The 19,573-nt window shown below is 50.0% G+C and overlaps 1 protein-coding gene across 2 annotated transcripts; it reads left to right on the plus strand.

Annotated features, from left to right (window-relative positions):
- The first annotated feature begins 3,534 nt into the window (after positions 1 to 3,534).
- On the plus strand, positions 3,535 to 18,911 carry SLC2A10 (solute carrier family 2 member 10). Of its 2 annotated transcripts, XM_069548699.1 has the most exons (5): positions 3,535 to 3,745; positions 12,404 to 13,672; positions 14,213 to 14,335; positions 16,094 to 16,229; positions 16,759 to 18,911. In XM_069548699.1, the coding sequence occupies exons 1-5, from the start codon at positions 3,742 to 3,744 to the stop codon at positions 16,835 to 16,837; spliced, it is 1,611 nt and encodes a 536-aa protein (XP_069404800.1). In that variant the 5' UTR covers positions 3,535 to 3,741; the 3' UTR covers positions 16,838 to 18,911. The 2 variants fall into 2 exon arrangements, with proteins under 2 accessions (XP_069404800.1, XP_069404801.1); XM_069548700.1 differs by lacking the exon at positions 14,213 to 14,335 and having other exon boundaries at positions 3,635 to 3,745.
- The last annotated feature ends 662 nt before the right edge of the window (positions 18,912 to 19,573 follow it).

Below are 19,573 nucleotides of genomic sequence, written 5' to 3' on the forward strand. Positions count from 1 at the left end.
TCAGCTCTTCGGCTATTTCCGGAAAGCTTCGGCGTCTCCCTGAAAAAACGTCTCTTGGAATCTGCTCTCAGGAATCTGTCTGGATCCTGGGAAGTTGCACTTCACAGTCCCTGCGTTTCATTCATACACAGGGAAGGTAACCTTTTCAAACATCAGATCCTTTGTTTTGTACTAATGTGGTTTCCAGCACCTTTCATCAGTTCAGCCTACTTGAAGCCCCTATAGAACCAATTCTATTTGGTTTGGAAAACCCAATTTCCCAAGTTTGTAGTTTCATTATCATAATTCTTAGTGTCCATATGGTCATCTCCATGGTTACCAAATCTGTCTGAACTGCTCTGTATGGTTGTTAGCATAACTGAGGCCATCTTGGGTCTGTACAGTTCCTTTTGTCCTGCTCACCCTACCTATGGCTGTTCTGTGTAGTAAATATCTTCTCTGTCATCAGTGATTTTTAGGTCCAGGTGGCCTCTATGCTCTGTTAGCCTCCAAACGATGAAGACCTTTGCTGACGTACTCTTGGTTCCTGCAAAAACTAGTTACCCATTCATAGCTTGACTTAGGAATGCACTTCCTGTTTCCAAGGATGTACCCCTAAACCCTAGGTTAACTATAAAATTGTCCCAATGGCCTCTTGAAGGTTCAAAGTGCAGCTGCAAATGCTTCTGGATCTCTGTCCACTTGAATCTACCCTGTAAGTTATCTTATAATAAACTTTTCTGTTGATTATATGGAGCTGCCTGCCTTGTTTTCCATTCTCAAGATACCTTTTCAGTTGGTGGGCACTTTTTGTTTCCTCCAATTTCCAACACCCTCCTTTGGAAAAATCCATTGTGCAAACATATTTAAAAGTCCCAGGCTTGCTATAGTCAGACTGGTTCTGACTTTTACCATAGGAAATCTAGTTTAAAATCTTTCAGTGGCTCCCTGTTGTGCTTCAGACAAAGACCCATGAGGTCCTGCATGGGGCCCTATGTCCCTCTTGCAGATTCATCTCCCACCAAACTTCCCTTTACTCTGGGATCTTCAACACATTTGCCTTCTCTCAGTCTCATTCTTGCCAGGCTCCCTCTTGCCATGGGGCCTTTGTACCTGCTATTTCCTACATCAGAAGTGCTCTTCCTTCTCTTGGTTGCCTAAACTCATCTAGGCATCTTTCCATTTCCAGCTCAAATGTTACTTCCTCAGGAAGCCCTCCCTGACTTCTCATAGGAGGGAAAACCCAACTTAATAATTCCTGGAGTCCCTATGAATCTCTCTTTTGTGTTGCCTTTTTGTTTGCTTACATAACTATTTGATTAGTGTGGCAGGATTTAGTTCCCCACAGATTGTTAATCTGAGGGCTTTAGTTCCTCCCTGGCTATTGCCTAGAGGCCACCCTCAATTCTTGCCACACTGGCCTCTCCACTGGGCAACTCATAACACAGCAGGTGGCTTCATCAGAGTGAGTAAGTGATCAGAAGAGGTTGAGCCAGATGGAAATCACCATCTTTTATAGCCGGAGTACACTTTTGCTTATTCTCTTTGTTAGAAATGAGTTACTAGCTCCTCGCCTCAAGGGAAGCCATTTTTTAAAATAATGTTTACTCTTTAAATTTTTGTATTTATTTATTATAATTTTTTGTGGCTGTGCTGGGTCTTCATCGCTGCACATGGGCCTTCGCTAGCTGCAGTGTTGTGGCGAGTGGCAGCTACTCTCTACTTGCGGTGTGTGGGCTTCTCATTGCAGTGGCTTCCTTTGTGGTGGTTTCTCCTGTGGTGGAGAACGGGCTTTAGAGCACGTGGGCTCAGGAGCTGTGGCTTGTGGGCTTGCAGTTTGCCCCATGGCATGTGGAATCTTCCCAGACCAGGGATTGAGCCCAAGTTCCCCGTGTTGGTACGTGGGCTCCCAGCCACTGGATCACCAGGAAAGTCCAAGGGAAGTCATTTTTGAAGATGCCTACCAAAATGCCCAATTAGAACTTTTTCTCATTTGGGAAAGAAATGAGTGAAGAGAGATTCTCTATTCTCTAGAAGAGATAGAACCCAACAGCAGACTTGCAAACATCCTCCTGACATAATGCAAGCCATGAAGATCAGACTTCCTGCCTTTTTTCATCATATAATTTCTACAAGTTATCTCAGGAATGGAACAGCCTAGGCTTTTCTGTACGTCTCCTGGTGACAACTCCAGATATGCATGTGAAAGAGGAACTGTCACGTAGCAAAAGCCAAGAGGCCTCCTTGGGCTCTTCTCCATGCCAGAAAGGCAGTAGAGCTTGATGGAAAGAGCGTGGTTTTCCCCATGAGCTTGACTTCAAGCTCAGCTATATACTAGCGTGTGTCCTTAAGCACTATTGATTTCCTGTATTGTTTATGATGCAAATTACTTCAATTCCCTTTGCCTCAGTTTCCACATTCATAAAATGCTCCTCTCCCGGTCCATCTGCCCTTATCGAGTCTGTCCGACAACTTTTCTCCAGCCCCACTGCTATCACTTTAGTCCACATCAATGTCACCTTTTCACCCTGCAACAGCCTCTAAAAGGCCCCCTGTTTCCACTCCTGCTCCCTATAACCTGCTAGAACTGCCCAATTATTTCTGTGTCAGTTGGAATAAAGTCTCATCCTGATCTTGGCCTCCCAAGGACTTAAATGATCTGGGTTTGCCAACACTTACCCTGGACCCTGGGCTTCCCAGGTGGCGCTGGTGGTGAACAACCCACCTGCCAATGAAGGAGACATAAGAGCCTCAACTTCAATCCCTGGGTCGAGAAGATCCACTGGAGGAGGGCATGGCAACCCACTTCAGTATTCTTGCCTGGACAATCCCCATGGACAGAGGAGCCTGGCTGGCTACAGTTCATACGGTGGTGAAGAGCAGGACAGAGACTGAAGCGACTTAGCATGCATGACCCTTAGACACTATCTCCCCTGTGCTCCAGAAACTCTGGCTTCATTTGTTTTTATGCTGCACAAGCTCTTCCCTGCAGGGTCTTTGCCTTTGGTCTACTTTCTGTCTGGAAGCCAAGATCTTAGCTCAAAAAATTCCCTCCCCTCCACCTCCCTCCCACCCCCCAGCTAAAGCAGCCACCTGTGGCTGCCTAACCCAGCACCCTAGCTTAATTGTCTGTCTGGCCTTCATCACTAGATGGTATTTCTCTGGTTCTTTTGGCTATTTATCTTTCTGCTTCCCACACCAGAAAGTAAACTCCACAGGAACAGAACGAACTGTCTTTCTGGTTCTCCCAGCCCATCCTCAAGAGGTAGGAGAGTGCCTGAAGGCAGGTGGGAGGTGTCCAAATCTAATTGTTCAATGAATGGACAATGAATCCGTTTGAGCCTGAGCGGCTGAAGTGGGTGTGTGTGTCAGTGTGGACCTATGAGTGTGTGTGTGTGAGTGCACACACACACGCTCGCTGGAGAGGCCAAACTAGCATGGATCGCAGTGATTCTGACTCCTTTCTTCTAGGAGGACAAATTGTGGGCTCCCCACCCGCAACTGGGATGACGGTGGGTGGGGTCCCAGCCGGGCCGGGCGAGACTAGCGACGTCCAGAGCGCACCACCGTCCCGCCCCCAGAGCACAGGGGCCCTGAGCTGGCCGACGTGGCGGCGGCGCTGCAGGCGGACAGGCGGGGAGGGAGGGACGGAGGCGGGCCTGAAAGTTTGTCCTGCTGCGGCTGCCGAGGCGGGGACTCGGCTGGGGCGATGCACACCCAGTCCCCCAGCGCTCCCGGCTCGCCTCGGGAGCCCTGGTCGCCATGGGTAAGTCGCGATCTGTGCTGCGGGCAGAGGGGTGCTTTGGCCGGGAAGCTCCGAAACCCCATCCTTGCGCGCGCGCACCCTCTGCCCGCCGCTGCCGCGGCCAGACCAGATACCGCCCACTCGGGTGGCCGCCGGGACAGCAGGCCTTGGCTGGGGGCTGGGAAGGGACTTGGGCCCACTTCCTTCCACGCTCCTTTCTGCCCAGAAAAAAAAGTTACCTGAGAGGGCTCCTTAACTTGATACCAGAAGCTTATTCCGGGGTCCTACCCTCTCCTGACCGCTTGAAGCCTTGCAGTGTCCCACGAATGAGTGAAATTGCTCCTATTCTGCAGACGAAGAGGCTCCGAAAGGAGCAAACTCATTCATGGATTCGCTGAGCACTTCTCTCCAGGCACTGCTCTAGGCTTGGGATGCTGCTCTACAAAAAAACAGACAAAAACCTCTGCTGTCAGATGCCTAATAGACGCTAGATAGAGAAAAGTGGGGCGGGGGTGTGGGGGTCGGCGGATGATTTGTTGCTCCGGGGGACTAAGTAAGGTTTGTGTTTTTCTCTCTGGATTCAGAAGCCTCAAAAAGGTCAGTCATTGATCCATCTACTACCTGGCAGACATTGGTTTGGGGGTTGGGGCTTAGTGGACTTGTATGTAGATTTGGGGGCCAGAAAGATGAGTGGCGGGGGGCGGGGGGGTTGGGGGGTGGAGGGGTGGGGTGGTTCCAGCCCTCATTCTCCCATTTCCCAGGTGCATCCTGATCTAGGACAGGGTAGTTAACTTCTCTGACCTTAATTTCCGCATCTCCAAAACAGTCACCAGGAAACACCCCATCACAGGGAATGTGAATGACATGAGAATATGAACTTAAATACTCCAGATACCACTTGCACATGGTAAATGATCCGTTAACATGAGATTTTTTTTAAAAAATCATACCCAACATCGGAACTCTGGAATCAGACTACTCAAGTTCAGAATCTGCTCTGTGACTTGATGAACTCTCACCCTAGGCAAATGTCTTGGGAAATAGATGGGGAAACAGTGGAAATAGTGTCAGACTTTATTTTGGGGGGGCTCCAAAATCACTGCAGATGGTGATTGCAGCCATGAAATTAAAAGATGCTTACTCCTTGGAAGAAAAGTTATGACCAACCTAGATAGCATATTGAAAAGCAGAGACATTACTTTGCCAACAAAGGTCCATCTAGTCAAGGCTATGGTTTTTCCAGTAGTCATGTATGGATGCAAGAGTTGGACTGTGAAGAAAGCTGAGCACCGAAGAATTGATGCTTTTGAACTGTGGTGCTGGAGAAGACTCTTGAGAGTCCCCTGGACTGCAAGGAGATCCAACCAGTCCATTCTGAAGGAGATCAGCCCTGGGTGTTCTTTGGAAGGAATGATGCTAAAGCTGAAACTCCAGTACTTTGGCCACCTCATGCGAAGAGCTGACTCATTGGAAAAGACTCTGATGCTGGGAGGGATTGGGGGCAGGAGGAAAAGGGGACGGCCGAGAATAAGATGGCTGGATGGCATCACCGACTTGATGGACGTGAGTTTGAGTGAACTCTGGGAGATGGTGATGGACAGGGAGGCCTGGTGTGCTGCAATTCATGGGGTCGCAAAGAGTTGGACACGACTGAACAACTGAACTGAACTGAGGCAAATGTCTTTACTTCTCTGTGCCTCAGTTGCTTCATCTGTAAAATGGGAAAGGCACCAGTGTCTGTGACACAGGGTTAATGCAGGAATTAAGGCAGCTGCTACAGGTATGGCTTCTGGAAAAGGAGGTGAGCTGGCTATAGTATCAACAACACTCACTTATATCACCTGTCGTTGGGACACTTGGAAGCCAGCCGTCTGGGTGAAGATATTTGCATGGGTCAGTCTCACCCACGGGTTAGTCTCACCCCTGGCTTTTCCCTGGAGTTGCAAGGGAAGCCACGGCAGGTCTCTGGCCGGGGAGGGGTCCAGTTCATTGTGCCTCTGGGTGAGATGCTGTCTAGTGTCACCCACTGGAGGTGCCCTGTGACTTGCGGCTGGTGACATGTGCAGCCATGACCTGGGTTTTTCCTCTCCACCTGCCCCTTGATTCTCTCCCCTGGGAAGCTCTGTTTTCAACAACTGAGGGACTTCATCCAGCGTGAGCCAGTTTCACATACTATATTTAGACAGACAATCCATAGAAAGGGAGTTGTTTAGTCGCTCAGTCTTGACCAACTCTTTTGCGACCCCATGGACTGTAGCCCACCAGGCTCCTCTGTCCATGGGATTTCCCAGGCAAGCATACCGTAGTGTGTTGTCATTTCCTCTCCCAGGGGATGACCCAGGGATTGAACCCAGGTCTCTTGTACCTCCTCCATTGCAGACAGATTGTTTACCTGCTGAACCATCTACTACCTAAACTCAGGCGGTGCTGTCATAATTTGGAGGCCAGGATTTACTCCACTTCCTGTCCATGGCCACTTCCAGACCCTGAATCCACCAAGATGCTCAAGAGCCCAAATCCTTTCTGTCTGGGTCCCCTCCGTCCTGAATTCACTCATTCATTCAATCATGTGTTTGCTCAACCAGTATTTACTGAGTGTCTACTGTATGCCAGGAACTGTCCCCAGCATCAGGAGACAACTGAGAATGCACAAAGAACTCCTGCCCCTTTAGGGCTGACATTCTGGTTGTTGAGCCCCCCAAATATGTAAAATGTATAGTTATTTCAGATGATGACAAGTACCGCGGAGGAAAACAAGCAGGAAAGTGGAATATGCAGTATTGGATGCCATGGGAGCTTGCAGTTTTAAGTAGAGCACCAGGGAAGCCTCATGAAAAGGTGATGCTTGAGCAGGACCAGTGGGAAGCAGGGCTGGGGTTGCTGAAACGGAGGGAAAGGGCTTTCCCAGCAGAGGTGAGACCTGGTAAAAAGCTTTGACTTGAGATGGGCGTGGAGTGAGGAGGAACCGCAGGGAGGCTGGTGTGGCAGGAGCTCCGTGAGAGGGGGCAGGTCCTGTAGGGCCTTGAAGGTCACTGTCAGGACTTTGGCTTTTTTCACAGCGAAAGAGGAGCCATGGAGGGCTTTGGGCAGAATGATGTGGCCTGACTTGGGCTATCATAGGATCTCTCTGGCTGCTCTAGAGCATTAAACTAACTTCAAACGTATCTGACACAGTCCTTGGAATGGGATGTGGAGTTACTGCCCTGGATCCTGACTCAATCTTTCATTCATTCAGTAGAAGCTTTAATTGGCCCATCTATGGCAACCCACTCCAGTACTCTTGCCTGGTAAATTCCGTGGACTGAGGAGCCTAGTTGCAAAGAGTCGGACACGACTGAGCGACTTCACTCACTCACTCAGGTTTCAGAGTGGGGCTGGGGCCTAGAGACACAGACACTCATCATGTCCCATTTAACAAGGAAAACACATCAATTTCACAATTACCTGGTGTGAGCAAATGCAAAAGAAAGCATAATTGGCTGGAAGTCAAAAATATGACTTGGAAAGTTGAGGAAGATGTACAGGAATTAGAGTTTCTGTCAAACTAGCTTAACCAGAAAAAAAAAAAAAAAGGTACTTATTTATTGGTCCCAGAAAAATTCACAGCTTCAGGCATGGTCGGATCTAGGAGCTCGGGCAGTGTAGTCAGGATTCCCTGCTAGGGAAAGATGACCCTCAGCTGCTCCAAGCGGTAAACTACCAGCTCAGACCCCAAATAAGCAACCACCCTGGGCTGGACTGTCTCTCACTGGCTCAGGGTCAGCCACGTGGCATTCACCACTGCCCAAGGCCAGAGAACCTGCTAGGTAGTCAGATCTGGATCATGGACATTATGTCTGGAGCTAGGTGATGGGGGCTGGAGGTGGGGAGGTCAAGTCTGCCCAGATCCAGAGATTGAGAGATGAAGACAGGAGAGGCGAAGGCAGCTCCCCACAGAGCACGGGGTACTGAGGCCAAATCACAGATGTGTATTGCCAGAGCCCCTCAGGGAGGTGAACTGGGACTGAGCAGGATGAGTGAGCATGTGGGGAAGAGAGGTCGGGAAGAGAGGGACCAGGTTGTGTAGAGGGCAGGGCAGCATGAAATGCTATGATGTGTGCTGGAAACAAGTGTTTGCAGGGTGTGTCGGAGGGGTGGGAGTAGGGGTGGAGAGGAGAGGTGGCCAAGGAGGTGGGCTGGGGCCACCAGCTCGTGCAGGGACTGGGAGGTCATGCTAATGAGTTAAGACTTAATAGAGCAGGTGGTGGGAGCCTTGGAAAGCTTAAATACATGGGTTTGGGAGTCAGATGGGACAGCGTTTGAGTCCTGATCCTGTTGCTTGCCAGCTGTGAGAACACTTTGTTTCTCACAGAACATTTAGAATCTGAGCCTTAGTTTCCCCATCTGTCAAATGGGGGTAATGGGAGCAGTACCACCTCGAGTTGTCACCAAGGTGACTTGAGAGAAGGCACCTGGAGTCTTTGCAGAGATCGTCCTTTATTGCTGTTCTGCTCTTACCACTGAGACCTGAGTCTGTCCTTCAGCATTTTCCGGTGGAACCTGTGGACAGTTAGCTTTGCCCCTGGGCCCTTTGGCTGGGTTCCCATTCACCTCCAGAAGAACCCAGGACATGGCAGAAAAGTTCTGTGTTTGCATGGGATTGCCTCACATAGCCTGGATGAACCTTCCCTTCTGGCAGTGAACTCTAGAAACTGAGGGAGGTGGGGCAGAAGGGGGTGACAAGGGGCAGGACCTGGGCAGCATGGTCCCCCCACAGGGTGTTGGTTGATGGTCATGAAGAGGAAGGACTAGGCCAGCCAGGGAATGGTAGGGGGTTGATTCCTGGGGGGCAGAGGTGATGGGGAGAAAAATGAGCTGGGTGGGGGGAGGTGATTCCTCCACCCATGAAAGTCCTCTCCCCGCCCCTGCACAAAAATTGCCTAACATAGATGGGGTGAGGCAGAAGTGAGAAAACAGTGAAATTTTATTCTGCCAAGGTTTTATACTGGAGTGCCTAAGGGTACAGATTGTGGAACCAGACTGCCAGGCTTTGAATCTCAACAAGCTACTTACCATTAACGCTCTTCATCTTAGACAAGTCATTTCGTGTCTCTGATAATCAGTTTGTATGTGCGTGCTTAGCTGCTCAGCGGTGTCCTACTCTTTGTGACCCTGTGGACTGTAGCCCGCCAGGCTCTTCCGTCCACGGGGATTCTCCAGGCAAGAAGACTGCAGTGGGTTGCCATTCACTGCTCCAGGGGACCTTCCCAATCAAACCCGGGTCTCCTGCATCTCCCACACTGGCAGGCGGATTCTTTACCATTAGCACCACCTGAGAAGCACGGGGAGCAGTGTACTCCTTCATAAATAACACAAAAGCCCACCTCATAAAGTTGTCGTGAGAATTAAATGAGCTAGTCCGCTAAAAGGGCTCAAAGCAGTGCCTGGTCCAGAGCAAATACTCCATAAATCTGACTACAATGTTATGAATGTTCTTGTCAGGTCCAGGGTAGGGGGTGGGTGAGACAGATATGTCTGGACTACTCTAGATGCTTCCAGAAATATTTGTTTAAATATGTGAGTTAAAAATTAAGAGCCACCTGTTTAGCTGCTCTGCCAGTACAGTAGCTGCTGGCCACATGTGGCTATTTTTACACTTAATTAAAAGTAAATAAGATTAAAACAGCAGTTCCTCAGTTACACTGGCCACATTTTAAGAGTTCGATTTTTTTAAAAAGGCGCCTAGAATCCACTGAAAGGGAAGTTCGTCAATGTCCTCCTGATCTGGCCCCTACCTACATCTCCTACCTCATCACCTATTACTCTCAGCCACTCCGGCCTCCTTGCTCAATAGGCCGTGATTAAAAGCCTGAACTCTTTAGTCACATCCACTTTGCCACTTACTTGCTGTGTGAGCATGAAAAAGTTTCTTCACCTCTCTGTGCCTTGGAGGATGGTGCTAATAATGGTAGATGTTAAGGTTGTTGTAAGAATTAAATGAGTAAATACATGTAAAGCCCTTAAAACAGAGCCTAGTACTTAGTACCGTAGGAGTATTAGCTATTCATAGTTATTTTTCAAACATGCCCCAAACTGTCCAGCTTCAGAGCCTTTGTTTCTGCTACTCTCTTGTCTAGAATGTTCTTCTCCCATACTTGACATGACTTTCACCCTCACTTCGTCTGCTCAAGTTTTCCCTCTTCAGAGATACCTCAGCTGGCTGGCTGCCCTATTTAAAACAGAACCCCTCCATCACTCTCAGCTCCCTTTCAGCTCAGCCCAGTCGCTCAGTCATGTCTGACTCCTTGCGACCGCATGGTCTGCAGCACACCAGGCTTCCCTGTTCATCACCAACTCCCGGAGCTTGCTCAAACTCATGTCCATTGTGTTGGTGATGCCATCCAACCATCTCTTCCTCTGTTGTCCCCTTCTCCCCCTGACTTCAGTCTTTCCTGGCATTACCTGCTGGGTTTTTTGTTTTTTTTTTTTTAATGACACCTATCACCTATTCATTTATTATCTGCCTTTTTCTACTAGAATGTCGGGTCCTTGAAAACACCGCTGTATTGCCAGCCCCAAGAACACAGCCTAGTGTGCTGTAGATGCCAGATAATTTTTTGAATGATTGGATGGATGAGTGAATGGATCGGTGTGTGTGTGTGTATCTGGGTAAATAGTGAATAGACTACAGCGATGGGTGGATGAATATATTTTCGGATAGATGGATCAATAAATGGATGGGTGTTTGGGTGAATTAAGGGGTGGAATGTGAAGTCAAGTGGGCCTTAGAAAGCATCACTGTGAACAAAGCTAGTGGAGGTGATGGAATTCCAGTAGAGCTATTTCAAATCCTGAAAGATGATGCTGTGAAAGTGCTGCACTCAATATGCCAACAAATTTGGAAAACTCAGCAGTAGCCACAGGACTGGAAAAGGTCAGTTTTCATTCTAATCCCAAAGAAAGGCAATGCCAAAGAGTGTTCAAACTACCGCACAATTGCAGTCATCTCACACGCTAGTAAAGTAATGCTCAAAATTCTCCAAGCCAGGCTTCAGCAATACGTGAACCATGAACTTCCTTCCTTCCTTCCATGAACCATGATGTTCAAGGTGGTTTTAGAAAAGGCAGAGGAACCAGAGATCAAATTGCCAACATCCGCTGGATCATGGAAAAAGCAAGAGAGTTCCAGAAAAACATCTATTTCTGCTTTATTGACTATGCCAAAGCCTTTGACTGTGTGGATCACAATAAACTGTGGAAAATTTTGAAAGAGGTGGGAATACCAGACCACCTGACCTGCCTCTTGAGAAATCTGTATGCAGGCCAGGAAGCAACAGTTAGAATTGGACATGGAACAACAGGCTGCTTCCAAATAGGAAAAGGAGTACGTCAAGGCTGTATATTGTCACCCTGCTTGTTTAACTTGTATGCAGAGTACATCATGAGAAACGCTGGACTGGAAGAAACAGAAGCTGGAATTAAGATTGCTTCGAGAACTATCAATAATCTCAGATATGCAGATGACACCACCGTTATGGCAGAAAGTGAAGAGGAACTAAAAAGCCTCTGGATGAAAGTGAAAGAGGAGAGTGAAAAAGTTGGCTTAAAGCTCAACATTCAGAAAACGAAAATCATGGCATCCAGTCCCATCACTCCATGGGAAATAGATGGAGAAACAGTGGAAACAGTGCCAGACTTTATTTTTGGGGGCTCCAAAATCACTGCAGATGGTGACTGCAGCCATGAAATTAAAAGACGCTTACTCCTTGGAAGAAAAGTTATGACCAACCTAGATACTATATTCAAAAGCAGAGTTTGCCGACTAAGGTCCATTTGGTCAAGGCTATGGTTTTTCTAGTAGTCATATACGGATGTGAAAGTTGGACTGTGAAGAAGGCTGAGCATTGAAGAATTGATGCTTTTGAATTGTGGTGCTGGAGAAGACTCTTGAGAGTCCCTTGGACTGCAAGGAGATCCAAGCAGTCCATTCTGAAGGAGATCAACCCTGGGATTTCTTTGCAAGGAATGATGCTAAAGCTGAAACTCCAGTATTTTGGCCACCTCATGCGAAGAGTTGACTCACTGGAAAAGACTTTGATGCTGGGAGGGATTGGGGGCAGGAGGAGAAGGGGACGACCGAGGATGAGATGGCTGGATGGCATCACGGACTCAATGGACGTGAGTCTGAGTGAACTCCGGGAGTTGGTGATGGACAGGGAGGCTTGGCGTGCTGCGATTCATGGGGTCACAAAGAGTTGGACACGACTGAGCGACTGAACTGAGCTGAATGGGCCAATGAATGGAAGAATATGTGGTGGATGAAATAGGTGGATGGATGGAGGAGTGGATGATGAAGGGATGGGTAAATTGATCAATAACTGGATGAACAGATGGAGTGGATGGATGGATGGGTAGATGGACGGAAGGAAGGATGGAGGGAGAGATGGATGAAGAAAGAAGTGGGTGAAGGGATGGATGAAGGAAGGATGGATGAAGGATGAAGGCAGAAGTGGACGCATGCATATGCACATGTGTGGGTATATGGACAGAATAGATGGATACATAGAGGGATACACAGATAGATGAGTGAATAGATGGAGAGATGGAGGGCTGGACAGATGGATAGGGACAGACGGATGGATGGATGGATGCTCTGGCATGGAAACATTCTGCACCCGCCCTGTCACTTTTGTTTTTCAGGCCGACCTTCACTCCTCCTGCCCCTGTGTGCCTCGGTGTCCTTGCTGGGTGGCCTGACCTTTGGCTATGAACTGGCAGTCATATCGGGGGCCCTGCTGCCGCTGCAGCTTGATTTCGGGCTGAGCTGCTCACAGCAGGAGCTCCTGGTGGGCAGCCTGCTTGTGGGGGCTCTCCTGGCCTCCCTGGTGGGGGGCTGCCTCATCGACCACTATGGCCGGAAGCAAGCCATCCTCGGGAGCAACTTGGTGCTGTTGGCAGGCAGCCTGAGCCTGGGCCTGGCCGGCTCCCTGGCCTGGCTGCTCCTGGGCCGCTCGGTGGCTGGCTTTGCCATCTCCCTCTCCTCCATGGCCTGCTGCATCCACGTGTCCGAGCTGGCGGGCCCACGGCAGCGGGGAGTGTTGGTGGCCCTCTACGAGGCAGGCATCACCGTGGGCGTCCTGCTCTCCTACGCACTCAACTACGCGCTGGCTGGCGCCCCCGGGGGATGGAGGCACATGTTTGGCTGGGCCGCTGCGCCCGCTCTCCTGCAGTCTCTCAGCCTCCTCTTCCTCCCCGCTGGTACAGTCGGGGCTGCAGGCCATAAGGACCTCATCCCGCTGCAGGGAGGCGAAGCCACGAAGCTGGACCCGGGGAGGCCGAGATACACCTTTGTGGACCTCTTCAGGGCCCGGGATAACATGCGGGGCCGGACGATCGTGGGGCTGGGGCTTGTGCTTTTCCAGCAGCTGACCGGGCAGCCCAACGTGCTCGCCTATGCCTCCACCATCTTCCAGTCGGTCGGCTTCCGGGGAGGCTCCTCCGCTGTGCTGGCCTCCGTGGGGCTCGGGGCGGTGAAAGTGGCGGCCACCCTGACGGCCATGGGGCTGGTGGAGCGAGCCGGCCGCAGGGCGCTGCTGCTCGCCGGCTGTGCCCTCATGGCCCTGTCGGTCAGCGGCCTCGGCCTCGTCAGCTTTGCTGTGCCCCTGCACTCAGGCCCAGCTTGCCTGGCCATGCCCAATGCCACCAGGCTGTCGGGGCTCCCTGGAGACTCCAGCCTGCCCAGGGGCTTGGCTCCGCCGCTGCTGCCCACGACGGACCAGAGCCCCAGGCCACCAGTCTTGTCAACCTCTGAGAAGACCAGACCTCCTCCTGGAGCCGAGGACCCTACAGCGCTAAGCCTCACTCCCCCTGCAGGCCTTTCTCCCGCCCCCGAGCACGCCCTGCTGCACTGGACCGCGCTGGTCTGCATGATGGTCTTTGTGAGCGCCTTCTCCATTGGCTTTGGACCCGGTAAGTGGGAATCTTCTGCAGGTAACTTGGAAGCCTTCTGCCCCTCCTAGCGGAAAGCCTGGGGACTGAACCTGTCAGGGACTCAGAGGGACCAGAGGTGGCTGGACCGTGAGAATGATGAGCTCAGACTCCAGGGCTCCTTGCTTCCTTGAAGCTACTTCTTCCAAGAGCAGGAGCCTAATTTGTGTCTGTCATGTTTTCTTCCTTATAAAGACCCCAAATCTTTTAAGCTTCATAAAGTCAGAATGTGCCCCTGGATAGCTCACTCAGAAGGGTTGACTGGAAAGGAATTTAATAAATAGGGTGACCAACCATCCCAGTTTGCCTAGGACACTGAAAGTCTGGGGTCCCAGGAGACCAACGGGTCGCTGGTCCTTCTAAAGGGAATCTTATGGCCACGTGGGTGAAACAGCAGGGAGAAATGAGTGTCAGGGGCCTGACCCTGCACTCAGTCCCATTGTTGGAGGACTGCCTGCTGCACTGTGGGTTCCAGGCCCTGGGTCCCGGCTACTAGGCATCCTCTCTGCCCTCCTGTCCTAGTGACCTGGCTTGTCCTCAGTGAGATTTACCCGGTGGAGATCCGAGGGAGGGCCTTTGCCTTCTGCAACAGCTTCAACTGGGCCGCCAACCTCTTCATCAGCCTCTCGTTCCTCGACCTCATCGGTGAGTCCTCAGACCTAATTCCCTGGCCCAAGATCCAGAAACAACTGCCTCCAAACAGAGCCCAGGCTTCCATATCATCTGGGTATAAGTGACAGAAAATCCCATGCAAACCAGTTGATGAGCAAAAGGTAATGTTTTTGTCTTAAGTCATGAGAAGAGGAGGGTAGTAGCTGTCTTTAACCATGACTGATCCAGAAGCTTCAACAAAACTGTGGGCCCGCCTTCATACTCTCTTGGCTCTGCCTTCCATGCTGTGAGCTTCATTCTGGGGTAGACCCACTGCGTGGCTACAAAGATGACCACAAGTGGGGTTCTTCATCTTGGCAGCCCCCTGGGGAGGAGAGCCTGTCTTTTCCAATGGCTCTCACTCAAGTCCTGGGACTGACTCTCATTGGCCCAGCAAGATCATGTGCCCATCACTGAACCATCATTGGAAGGCTGCAATATTCTGACGCCCAGGCCTTGGGCCACATACACAGTCTGAACAGCATGGGGTGTTAGACACCCCACTGCATGGACTGAGAGTTGGGGGAGGGTTCCCCAAAGGAAAACTGAGGTGCTAGTGAAAGAATGAGAGGGGCTGAGAGACAAGGACAACAGGAGATACGACCTGCGAAGTTTCTGCTTCATTCCAGGCCCTGTTGGTTGGCAGCAGAGGGGTGGGGATAGGGGGAATTGGCTTTACTGACAACCTGGGAGTTGAGGCTGAAGGGGGGATAGAGCTAAAGCATCCAGTTCTCCTCGGTCCAGGAAGCCATCCCTGATTGGTGGTGGGGGGATGAGTTTGTTCTCAAACCCAGAGTTTGTTCTCCGGGTAGGGAGTACAGAGATTGGGAGCCCTGAGTGTGGGCCTTTGCTCTCTGCCCCCATCAAGACAAGTCCATTCTCCCCTAGTAACTGAAAGTTTCCACTCTACAGCAGAGGACTTTCCATTGAGTGACATCTTCTCTTCCTACCTAGCATTCAGACCCAGTCTGAATGAGAATTATATGGGCCCAGAACACCAGTGGGGGTGTCTGAGATGCAGAGGATACTCATGACTCAAGGCCAGAGGTCATCGGGGCCCAGATGTGGGGGGGGCACTCCTCCCTCAAGGCAAGTTCTGAGAATTTAGTTATTTTCCCACTTCCTGCAGCCAAGGGTTTCCCCTTCAAAGGAGGAGCCCTTGGGGGCTGTGGAAAATACTGGTGGAAGAACCTGCCCACAGTGCCTGTCTCCCACATCCAGTCTTTGGGAATGTACATTTCTCAGTAGTGCCTCAGTTTTCAAGCATCCCTTTTATGTGGAATGAATGAGAGAGAAGAGAGGAAGGAAGGGAGAGAGAGGAGGAAGGAAGCAAGGGGAAGAAGGGCTTCTTAGAATTGTTTCATAGCCTATCATCCTCACCTCACAGACTGGGAAATACATCCTTCCCAAGTCCTCCTCGCAGCCCAACACTCTCTGCTGGTATAAGGACTGAGTGGAGGTCAAGCTTCCCAGGTGGCTCAGAGATAAAGAATCCGCCTGCCGACACAGGAGACACAGGCTCAGTCCCAGATGTTTTGTGGATTTGGGTCCTGGCCCTTTGCCTGCCTCTGGGACAACCAGTCCCACTCTTGCTTTATGGTACTTTTATCTGACAGTGTATTGGTCATTCTGCAAATTTACCGTCTGGAGAATCTGTTCAGGGTAAACTGATTTTCAGTGTTTTCCCTGGAACACTGGTCAACCAGCTGGCCCAGGCTAAGCTCCGCCCACATTCCACCCTGTTGTTCCCAGGTGCCATTGGCTTGTCCTGGACCTTCCTGCTCTATGGGCTGACTGCTGTCTTCGGCCTGGGCTTCATCTATTTATTTGTCCCAGAAACAAAAGGCCAGTCATTGGCAGACATAGACCAGCAATTCCAGAAGAAATGGTAAGGTGGTCAGGGCTGGCCAAGGGGGAAGAGTGACCTCAGACCGTGAGCACTTTGCTTCAGGATTTAGTCCTTACACTTTGCCTTTGCAGAAGAGTGTTTTCCTTCTCTTCTTATTGTTCTTACTGCCTGGACACAATCACTTCTGTCCTATCTTTGTATACGAGCTCTTCTCCTTGAGTGGGATGGGAAAAACGGGACTGGAAGGCAGTGATGTGGGAGAGGCTGGTTGGGCGTGATGTCACTTCCCAGCAGGAGTGACAGGAGCTAGGCTTTGTATTTAGGAGGGTCAGCCTGGCTGTGATGGGGAGATCTGGCTGTAAAGGGCACGGGTGGACCCAGGAAGACCAGGCGGAACAGCTGGGCCGTTCAAAAGATGGAAACGTACATTAAGGCAGAAAGCAGGAAGGGTCAGGTAGGAGTGGGGTGGGGATGGGATGGGGACCCCAGGCATGGTCCACTCCCATCACCCCCAGGGAAGGCCGCCAGGCCCTGCCAACCTCTGACCCCACTGCTCTCTGCACTGCAGGTTCCCCCTGAGTTTTGGCCACAGGCAGAGCTCGGCTGGCATCCAGTACAGTCGTATCGAGGTCTCTGCAGCCTCCTGAGGGGGTCCATCTGGAAGGTGCTGGAACCATGGCTTTAACAGACAGTCTTCAGCTTCCTGCTTGCCTGGGCCCCAGAACACAAATGCTAGATGGTCCTTCAAGACTCGCCCCTGCCCCAGAAGAGGTCTGTTTTGCTGGGGGAAAAGGGATGAAAGTCTGAGAGCTGCAGTCTTCATTTTGAGTCTCAGGCTCAGAGGGTTCCTGAGGCGCTGCCTTCCTGCCTCAGTTTCCCCACTGACTCTGCACATCGCTGCAGTAATGACATGATGAGAGCATCTCACGGTCACTCTGCTGCTTCGTGGGCTTTCTCAAAGAATCTCAAAGGTACCACCCTGGCAGGAAGTCACTCCTGGAATCGCCCCTAAATCCAGCAAAGGATACTTTATTATCTGCTCTCTTTCTCCATCTGGCTGGGACTTTTGCGGGGGAACACTTGCTTTTTGGTACTCAGATCTCATTTTGTTCAACCCCGCCAATTCCCTTGCCCAGAACACTTGTCATTCACCAGCGACTCAGGTGGTTGGTAGGAGGCTCGAGTTCTAGCCCTGACTGTAGGTGTTCTCGCTGTCTGACCGTGGGCCTCAGCTTCCCTTGTGTGTACAACGGGAGATCTGAACCAGGTGGTTCTTAAGATCTCTTCAGAAGCCAATGAGTCAGAATTTTAAATGCTGGCAATACCACAGATAATCAGCATGGGCCCTGCTTTCAAGTTGCTAGTCATCTCTTTAGGGGAGATAAGTTTTAATTAGGGGAAAGGTGAAGAATTCCAGAGTTGTGTGCCCTGAAATCCAAGGGCCATCACAGTGCAGGTTATACGCTCCAAGAGCAGTGTCCAGGATGGCACGGGAGGACTTTGCAGAAAGGGGGTAGGTCTGAAAGCTAACAAACCCGGCTGTCAGTGTGGCCTCCACCTCTTGGCAGCTACTGACCTTGAGCAAGTAACGACTCCCTCAAGCCTCAGTTTCCACGTCTGTAGAATGGAGTTGACTTTCCCCCTAAGGGTGTATTTAACCTCTGTCTCCCATCAGGAGTGTCTTCAACTAGTCCCATTCAGTTGATGAGGGTGAATGGGGTTTCTCTTTACCCTCAATACCTAGGTCCCTACCTTTGGGACGTTGTAAAGGATCACCCCCCACTGCCCCAGGCCACACGGGTTGAGTCAAATGGAGACAGAGCAAATAGCTCCACCCCACAGGACTCTGGCCCCTCCCGAGTCCTCCTCTCCTCTCATTTCTAGAGACTTCCTTTAGAGCACTGGAGCTGGCTTGTGCTGGCTTGTGAAAGCTGATTGTTAAATTTTCAGACTCTTGCAAGATCATTATTAAACACAGTTGCTAAAAAATTAAATTATTTAAATTTATACTTAAATTATCTTAAAAACCAAGGTAATGTATACTCTAAGCTCATCACTTCCTCATTTTACTGCATTTTGCTTTTGTCTGTGCTCTTAAGGTGATTTACAGCTATTGTATCACAAGAGGAGCATGGGGAAGGGGCACTGCCCACCCCTGGCTGATTCTGCATTCGTGATGTGTTGGTCACCTGAAACATCCACGGGGAGTGTCTTTACATCAGAGAGACTGAGGAACAGGACAGATCAGGGCTTGATGTATTGTTTTGTTGATTTTCCAGTCTCAACAATGTCATCGATAAAATGTTAATAATGTAAATTAAACTTGACAATTTGTTGTGTCTGTAGTCGATACATTGTGAATGGCACCAAAAAATGGAGGGATTATTATCCAGTTCAGCCAACAGGTGACTCATGTCACCAGTGAAGGAGTCTGGACACACATCTTCCTTGTTTTACTTCCATCTTACTTATTAACATGAGCAAAAATTTCAGCTAGCATTCGTATCACAACGGCACACGTGCTTCAGCGATGTGAGCGACTTCCTTACTGAGTTGCGTTGCTGTCAACCATTTCTTTACGGTCTGATTTTGTGAAATCATGGCTAAACTGCAGTGACAATTGGTTTTGGGATCCAGAGTTTGACAAGAAAATCAGTGAAAACATTTCTGAGAGAATTAGTTAGCTAGCTGGAGTTGACAATAAAGAGTATTTACAATGAAGTGTTTATTATTATTTGTAACTTTGTCAGGTTTGTGCAATAGTACATCCTTTATCCCAGTAAAACACACATTTATTTTCCCCCTAAAGAGCAATTATTACCAGTCCACTAGCAGCATTTACCCGGCCACCATTGCTTACAGCTGCTGTTTTGGATCCTTCAGACCTGATTTTCCCTGCAGCAGCCCCCAACCTTCTTAGTTCTCCTTTCTCTGTCAGCCTAAGGGGATTCTTTTCCAGCCTTAGGGTGGGTTCTCCTCTGTTTTGATCAGGGTCATAAACTCATAGATCAGGCAGGGGATGTATTGCATGTGCGAAGGCCCAGAGGTAATACTGAGATTCCTTCTTGGAGGAATGCGAAGGAGTGAGTGAGTGAAGGGCGGAGTGATGCAGAAGATGAGGAAGAGGTCAGCAGGGGTTAGATCATGAAGGCACTTCCAGAAAACAAGCATTTCCGACTTTCTTCTAAGTGTTCTGAGGAGCCACTGGAGAACTTTGACAATGGAATGGCATGATCAGACTTAATGGTATAAAATACCCTTTGTGGGTGATGTTGGTGAATACAAAAAAAAAAAAAAAAGATGACGACCCTGTATGCAAGACAGGGAAAGAGACACAGATGTGTATAACGGACTTTTGGACTCAGAGGGAGAGGGAGAGGGTG

The sequence above is a fragment of the Ovis canadensis genome, chromosome 13 (assembly GCF_042477335.2).
Source record: "Ovis canadensis isolate MfBH-ARS-UI-01 breed Bighorn chromosome 13, ARS-UI_OviCan_v2, whole genome shotgun sequence".
In the NCBI taxonomy this organism is placed as follows: Eukaryota; Metazoa; Chordata; class Mammalia; order Artiodactyla; family Bovidae; genus Ovis; species Ovis canadensis.

Coding starts and splice junctions, on each gene's coding strand:
- SLC2A10 (XM_069548699.1), top strand. Junction 14,336..16,093: donor CTCGTTCCTCGACCTCATCG/GTGAGTCCTCAG, acceptor TGTTGTTCCCAG/GTGCCATTGGCTTGTCCTGG. Junction 16,230..16,758: donor CAGCAATTCCAGAAGAAATG/GTAAGGTGGTCA, acceptor TCTGCACTGCAG/GTTCCCCCTGAGTTTTGGCC.